Raw genomic sequence first — 8,243 nt, 5'->3', positions numbered from 1 at the left:
TCTAGTGACGTCATATTCAAACGCCATCACATCTATGTTTGTTTTGCTAGCATGTAACAGTAACAGCTAACATTAGATGTGTTTTCTCAGTAGTTTTGAGTTTCACTCCGCTGAGATGGTGCTAGGAAGTGTCGTGTAATGATAAGAGGACGCTACATGCGTCGACACCATGGTCGACACACGAATGGTAACAATGTCAGACCAGGAGTTTCTCCAAAGTAAGTTCATATTTGAATTGTGAGATCTGCTTGTGCTGCTGACTGTATTAAAATGAAAACAACATGATAATAGTATCTGTTTTAATATTTTTATTATTCTACGACACAACTAAGGATAATTTTAATAGACAAGATTAAATTTCATTGTACTTACATCTTATTGTAACGTTACTTAATTTATTGAAACATTCTGACGTATTTAATCATTTATATTTATTTCTTACATTTAATAATATAACTATAGTAACCACTGATAAAAGCATGAATTACTCATCATTTCCATGCTATTTGAATAAATAGCATATAGTACCATTTCTATTTAAATAATGGTACTAAATGGGGAAAAATAGTTGCATATATACATTTATAAACCCTAACTGCCATTTAACAATTAAAAAGTCTAAATAGATATTTCCAATGATTGTACAGTATTTCAGTTCACTTTAGTTAGTGTTTACTGAATCCTTGTAAATATTTCAAAGATTTTGTTCTGTGGTGTAATGACTGAGATTTATCTTTCCTCTTGCAGTCATCCCATGTCTGGCCGTTACCTGCACACAGTGGGCTCTCCGCCAGCTCAGACCGTTTACTACCACTGGAGACACTGTTATCAGCCTGGTCATTTAAGGTGGACACAACCATCACACCTGCAGCATCGCTTGTCCTCCTTCAGCACTGTCAGACATCCCTCCAGTAGGCCCCCGCGACCTCCGGATCCATACAACTGGAGCTACTGGAGGCAAACTGGAATACTGCCACACACTCAACCCAGACGAGGCCTTCAACTTTCTGCAGGTCTGATGGACCACTCTAATAGCGAGCCACCAAGGAAAAGAAAGAGGAGCTCAGACAGGAGGCAGGCAGGGGAAGATTTACAGTGCTCACATGAACGTTCACCTCCAAAAGGCAGCAGGATTCCAAAAGGAAGTCCTGAATGGCTACACAATGTAACCTGCACTCCAGTTCCTCCAGGAAAATTTCCATCAAGCCCAAACGAGTCTCCATCCACACCAGGTGAATGATTTAAACTGTTTATACTGATGTATTGTTATTGTTGCTAATGTAGTTGTCCATAAAAAGCCAAATATTTGACTTCCACAGAGTTAAAGAGACATTGGGAGGATCTTTCTCACCTCTGTACTGCTGCACCATCTGTGAATGGAGGGAGACAAAAATGGCCATTTGACTTTTCTGTGATGTCCTACAATATCCTCTCACAAGATCTGCTCTGTGATAACACATACCTTTACAGACATTGTCATCCTCCAATTCTGGATTGGCGCCATAGGTATCCAAACATCATCAAAGAGCTGGATAAGCACAGTGCTGATGTAAGTGAATGAACCATTTGTGAATGAATTGCAGAGCAACATTCGTTTTAGGTTTATGTTATTTATCTGTTATGTTCAGCGGACAGGAATTGATGATTTCCTTAAATATCTGCAAAATCATTTTCTCTATAGATAATGTGCCTGCAGGAGGTGCAAGAGGACCACTATAAGCAACAAATCAAACCCTCACTAGAATCTTTAGGTACTTTACTTTCTTGATGTCTCTTTAGGTGTCTTAAGTTTTGTCAGGTCTTTAGATGTTATATTTTATTCAGAATATTTTCTTTAAATATACACTACTGAACAAAAGTTTTTTTTTTTAATCAAAAATACAGTAAAACTGTAATATTCTGAAATATTATTACAATTTAAAATAACTATTTTTATATTTCATATATTTTAAAATGTAATTTATGACAGTGATGGTGAAGCTGATTTTTTTTTTTTTTAATGCTTCCTTGCTGAATAAAATAATTGATTAATTAAAAAATAAATATGACATTATTGTAATGGGGAAAAATTAATTAGATTGCAAAATAAAATGCAATATAAAAGCATTTTCACAGTTGGACTTTTGAAACATACTGTATTTAAGAAACAATAAAAAGTGATGAATACAGCACTTCATTTTTAATGCGGTGATCTTTTGCCCTTAAAACAGGCTACCATTGTGAATACAAACGGAGAACGGGACTGAAGCCTGATGGATGTGCTGTGGTCTTCAAACGTGAGCGCTTCTCTTTAGTCTCATGTCACCCAATAGAGTATTTCCAGCATGGCATCCCTCTACTGGACCGTGATAATGTGGGCCTGATTGTGCTGCTGCAGCCCATTGACCCCCGTTGCTCACTCACCAACATCTGTGTGGCCAACACACATTTACTGTACAACCCTAGACGTGGGGACATTAAACTGGCTCAGCTGGCTATGCTTCTGGCAGAGATAAGCCGGGTGGCCCAGTTACCTGACAGCAAAGTTTGTCCTGTTCTGCTCTGTGGGGATTTTAACTCCGTTCCTTGGTCACCCCTCTATCACTTTATTAGGGACAGCACACTGGAATATGATGGCTTAACTATTGGGAAGGTAGAGAATTTTGCAACATTTCCTTACTTTTTTTTTGACACAGTTTTGGCCTCTTTTAAATTGTCTGGCTTGTTGATTTTGCAGGTGTCAGGGCAGGAGGAGAACCCAAGGGGGCAGCGCATTCTAAGTGTTCCAATTTGGCCCAGAAGTCTGGGCATCTCTCAGCAGTGCCAGTATGAAAGCCAAACAACAGGTCACTTTTCAGCCCTAATTACATACAGTGGGTATAGAAAAGAATCACCCCCTTTTAAAATAATCACATTTTGTTGCTTGGCAGCCTGAAATGAAGACACAGTTTTTGTTTTATCCAGCTGTATTTACTCAGTGCAACTTAAAACAGTCAAGTGAATTTAGTGTGTTTAGATTTTGTTCCTTCTCAATGGCACACAAAGCCATTTGACTTTCACCCGTGATCAGCTGTGGTCATTTTGATCAGCTCAGCATGAAAAGATCTTTCCTGGAGCATTTCAGTCCTTGGTAGTGCAACTGAAGCAAACAGTCAACTATGGGTCACCCATCAAAGGATCTCCGGGATAAAGTTGTGGACAGGCAAAAGTCAGGATTTAGATTAAAAAAAATATTCAAAGGCTTTATCAATGCCTAGAAGCACAGTGAAGTCTATTATTAAGAAGTGAAAAGTACTGGGAACAACACAGACCTCTCCCTGGATCAGGACATCACTCCAAACTGGATGAAAGAGCCAGGAGGAAACTGGTCAGAGAGGCGACCAAGAGGCCTACAGCAACTCTGAAGAGTGGTCATTGTCTGTGCATGTGACAACAATATCACAAATTCTCCTCAAATGTGGCTTGTATGGGAGGGTTGCAAGAAAAAAGCCACTCCTCAAGAAAGGCCACATAAAGTCATGACTGAGCTTTGCCTAAACACACCTTGAAGATTCTGAGGCAGATGAGATTAAAATTCAATTATTTGGCTTCAACACCAAATGCTATGTCTGGCGGAAATCCAATACAGCTCAGCATCCAAATAACAACATTGCTACAGTAAAGCATGGAGGTGGTAATATCCTGTTATGGGATGTTTCTCTGCAGCAGGGACTGGAGCATTTGTCAGGATAGAAGGAAAAATGGATGGCAAAATACTGTCAAATTCTTGAGGAAAATCTGCTGCCAGAAAGTTGTCCGTGAGAAGAAGGTTTACCTTCCAACATGACAGTGATCCAAAGCACACAGCAAAACTGAGCACACTGTGGTTGAAGGAGAAAAAGGTGAATGTCCTTGCGTGGCCTATATTCAGAGCCCAAACTTAAACCCGATTGAAAATCTTTGGAATGACTTAAAGACTGCAATCCACAAACAGTTACCATCAAATTGAACTGAACTTGAGCAGTTCTGCAAAGAAGAGTGGGCAAATATTCCAAAGTGTTTTTCCTTAAAGTTTGTAGATGAAATTAGATGTGGAATGATTGGTGGAATTAAAGCAAAACGTGATTCAACAAAAGGTGGTCTTTTTTCCTGCTCTGTGATTGTTTTTTTTATTTTTATCTTTTATTTTTTTCTTATATGTTGGTGTTATATCTTTCACTTAAATGTTTTAAGTTGCACTGAGTAAATACAGCTGGATAAAACAAAAACTGTGTCTTCACTTCAGGCTGCAAAGCATCAAAATGTGTTTATTTTAAAGGGGTGGGGGGCTCTTTTCTATACCCACTGTATAATGTAAACAGATACTAATTGGATAATAATTGGCAAGAACATTTATAAACTTTAAGTGTGTTGAAATATTATTTCTAATGATCACTATTTGTACTGTTGAAACATTTGGGGTCTAAGAATTTTGAATGTTATTGAACGTAGTCTCTTATTCTTACCAAGGCTGCATTTATTTGATCAAAAATACAGTCAAAACAATAATATTGTGTGAAATAATTACGATTTAAAATAATTGCTTTCTGTCTTAAAGTGTAATTTATTTCTGTGATGGTAAAGCTGAATTTTCAGTATCATTACACCAGTCTTCAGTGTCACATGATGATCCTTCAGAAATCATTCTCATATGCTGATTTGATGCTCAAGAAACATTTCTTATTATTATCAATGTTGTAAACAGTTGGGCTGCTCAGTATTTTTATTCAAATGAATGTAACATTATGCAATTTTATAAATGTCTTTATGCTCACTTTTGATCAATTTAATGCAGCCTTGCTGAATTAATTTTTTTTTTTTTTAAATGTAGTGCCCCAAATTTTTGAACGGTTGTGTATGTTAACCATTATAGGAATTTTTTGTTTGTTTGTTTTTTTTGCTCCTCTGCTATAAACAGTTACAGAAACTTAGAAATTTATGAATGCCATTAGATTTAAAATATCAAAGTGGCATCTGAAAATAAAGGATGCAAGTCCTTTTCTCAGTTTTTTTTTTATATTCAGTCATTTTATGAAATTTCATCTTATAATGTAGTAAACAGTAATATTAATTTCAACAGGGACAGTCCCAGTTTTAATATAATTCTGGAGCAACTTTGAAAATTGTATGCAACTACTAACATTTAGTTTGAAATCTTTCCACAGATTCTGATTTGAGGGATTTGGAGCGGGCAGAACCAGATAGGTAAATATTAATCCATATCTCTATAGTGTCTTAATTTTTGTATAATACTGCCAGACACATTGATAAAAGTATTAAGTAAAGTTTCAGTAGATCTTTTGTGTTCCTTAGTCAATATTTTAAATATTTAAACCCAATAGTACAAAATATATATAAAACAATGTGGATTTTTTTTTAATAACTTAAATCTTTCAAGATATGTCACTATTTCCAGCAATATGGCTGCCCACTGCTCAGGGTGTGTGTTCACAGTGTGTATGTGTGTTCACTACTGTGATGGGTTAAATGCAGAGCATTTTCTGAGTATGGGTCACAATACTTGGCCACACGTCACTTCACACACTCATTCACTCACGTTATTTTGAGCCATACAAGTCTTAATACCCCGGGTTTCCTTTAAATTCTAAAAGTGATTATTCATCTCTCATGTGATCTGTTTGTAGTTTTACCAAGGCCAGCATTGAGCACTGTTTGAAGCTGACCTCGGCATACTCCCACTATCTTAAAGAGAGCAGTCAACCTGAGATCACAACATGCCACTCACGGACAGCCATCACAGTCGATTACATCTTCTACTCCGCAGCTCTGGGGGATGTGATGGCTCAAGCAGGTTCGACCATTACATCACTATTCTCTTTTAAATTCCTTGGAAGTGTTGTTGTGTAATGTAGCATTTCATTTCAAATAAAAATTCAGATTATTTCTTTTTGCAGCTATTGTGGTTGCTGTTACCACATAAACACGTATTTGAAAGTGTACTTCACCCGCAAGCCATCCAAGATGTATCTGAGTTTGTTTCTTCATCAGAAATTTAGCATTACTTCATTTGCTCTGCCGTGAATGGGGGCCGTTGGAATGAGAGTCCAAACAGCTGATAAAAACATCACAAGTAATCCATATGACTCCAGTCCATCAATTAATGTTTTGTGAAGTGAAAAGCTGCTTGTTTATAATAAACAAATCCATCATTAAGCCTCATTCTAACAGCATCCTTTTACTAAAGAGAATGCATGAGCAAGTGACATAATCATAAATTTCTCCAGATCTGTTCCCATGAAAAAATAAACTCGTCTACATCTTGAATGGACTGAGGGTGAGTACATTTCCTGCAAATTAAAATTTTAGGTGAACTATTCCTTTAAGTATCCTCAAAGTAGAAGCTGATGCCACTAGACTATTAATGTACGTGTTACATCACTGCTCCTGTAAACGTGTGACTTGTGATTCTGCAGTTTGCTGCAGTGCAGTACATTAAACAGCTAAATTTCTGCTCCTGCTGCTGGTTACCATGGCACTGTTTTTTCCTTCGTTTACCCAGAATGCAGTGTGCCACCAGAGAAGGGTCTGCAGCTCCTGGGCAGGTTATCCCTGGTGGGGGAAGATGAACTTCAGAAGGTTAATGGTCTTCCCAACCAGCACAACTCCTCTGACCACCTGCCGCTTTTGACACGTTTCCGTCTGCACCCTCAAGAAGAACAAAAGCATTTGCGAGTATCATAAAGCCTTTTATATGTTTGTAGCCAGAGATGAAACATTTTTCTAACAAACTCAAAAAAAAAAAAAAAAAAAAAGTTCTCATGTTTGTTTCACACCAGCAAAAAATGACATGACTCACAGATTCTCTTGAGACAGTCTATAACACACTTGAAGAAGAAGTGGAATAACTTGTCCAAAAGTTATTTAATAACTTGTTTACCAGACATGCAAACTGTAATCAATAAATTAGGGATGTTTTATTATGAAAAATCGCAGCTTTGACAATAAGCAAGTCATTTGAAGATGTTCATTTTTTTTCCAGGCTTTACAAGGTAACTATTTCAGACTTGGGTCATTTTAAAGATTATTATAAGAAGGTGAAAAATAATAAATTATTTTATTTTCAAGCAGTTATTTGTGTAGTATTTTATTGTGTTGCTCTTTATTTAGCAAAAAATGTACAGTGGGGTCATTAAAGCAAAAGGGCAACATGCTGAATACAGTGAAATTCTGAAATGCATGTCTTTCCAAATTGTTATGCTGATAATATATTTTATAATTAAATTATTTTTTAAGTTTGAAAAGTAAAATAGGAGCATTTAACTAATGGTAATTCTTAGCAGTGTTATTTTAGAATCCGATTCTATTTCTATCTCTTTTTAACATTTTAAAGTAATTTTTATTGTATCTCTGTTTTTTATTTTGATTTTAAAGCTTTAGTAATTTTGTTGTTTTGTCATTTTTATTGGTTTTTTATTTTTTTTTTAGTTTATTTTTTTTTTTTTTATTATTTTTTTTTCAACTAAGTAAAATGTGAAATTTTGACAACTAGGTGAAATAAATTTCATTCATTCAGTTTTTAGCCTGTTCCCACAACTAATTCCTATGACTTTGCATCTGAAACGTACATTACAGCTTGAATATATTCTGAAAGTGAAGGGAAAACTTGCTGACAGCGACAGTTACTTTCTGAGGTCGTTTCGTAAGGATTTTATAAAGAATTCAACTGTATTTCTGGATTATTAAAATGCAGATGATAAGACGCTGAAAATAGGGTGTTCTTTGACCGACCCGGGATTTTTTCTCTAGGCGCGAGACAATAGTGGGTGTTCTAGGAGGCCTTTTATCTTTGGTGTAGAGATGAATAATGAAGGATTGGTAAATCCGTCGGGTCTCTATTCCTGTGTGTGACTCCGTCTTTGTAAGTAGATTAATGCGGGGATATTCCCTGCATACAGACAGAGAGACTTCACTCAGGCTGCGTTCTGTAGCTGTGGCTGTGAGATTTAGGGCAACGTTGATGTTACATCACCTGGTTTTATCTCAGAGCTTCTCTTTTGCAAGAGCAGCTCTTTGGCCCAGAGAGGAGTGCTTTTGTTGAGCATTAAAACTTTACAAAACCAGTCTTCACTGCTAAGGTAACGTTAGGGGTAATATACAGTCAGCCGTTCAGTATCGCAACATAAACGAGTTTATTAAATGGAAAATAAATAAATACATGAACAAATTTCCGCTTTGAAAAGTATTAATACTTATACGCTTAAGTCTGAAATCAGTTTCATTACAAT

The 8,243-nt window shown here is 36.3% G+C and overlaps 1 protein-coding gene across 2 annotated transcripts; it reads left to right on the top strand.

Annotated features, from left to right (window-relative positions):
- The first annotated feature begins 2 nt into the window (after window positions 1-2).
- LOC109058898 (protein angel homolog 2-like) lies at window positions 3-7,177 on the top strand. 2 transcript variants are annotated; one of them, XM_019076096.2, is made up of 9 exons: window positions 3-218; window positions 748-1,232; window positions 1,320-1,549; window positions 1,682-1,751; window positions 2,211-2,632; window positions 2,717-2,825; window positions 5,163-5,202; window positions 5,643-5,809; window positions 6,518-7,144. In XM_019076096.2, the coding sequence occupies exons 1-9, from the start codon at window positions 139-141 to the stop codon at window positions 6,697-6,699; spliced, it is 1,785 nt and encodes a 594-aa protein (XP_018931641.2). In that variant the 5' UTR covers window positions 3-138; the 3' UTR covers window positions 6,700-7,144. The 2 variants fall into 2 exon arrangements, with proteins under 2 accessions (XP_018931641.2, XP_042633992.1); XM_042778058.1 differs by lacking the exon at window positions 2,717-2,825 and having other exon boundaries at window positions 2,211-2,276; window positions 6,518-7,177.
- The last annotated feature ends 1,066 nt before the right edge of the window (window positions 7,178-8,243 follow it).

The sequence above is a fragment of the Cyprinus carpio genome, chromosome A20, assembly GCF_018340385.1.
Source record: "Cyprinus carpio isolate SPL01 chromosome A20, ASM1834038v1, whole genome shotgun sequence".
Classification (NCBI taxonomy): domain Eukaryota; kingdom Metazoa; phylum Chordata; class Actinopteri; order Cypriniformes; family Cyprinidae; genus Cyprinus; species Cyprinus carpio.
This window is presented reverse-complemented; position numbering and strand designations above follow the sequence as displayed.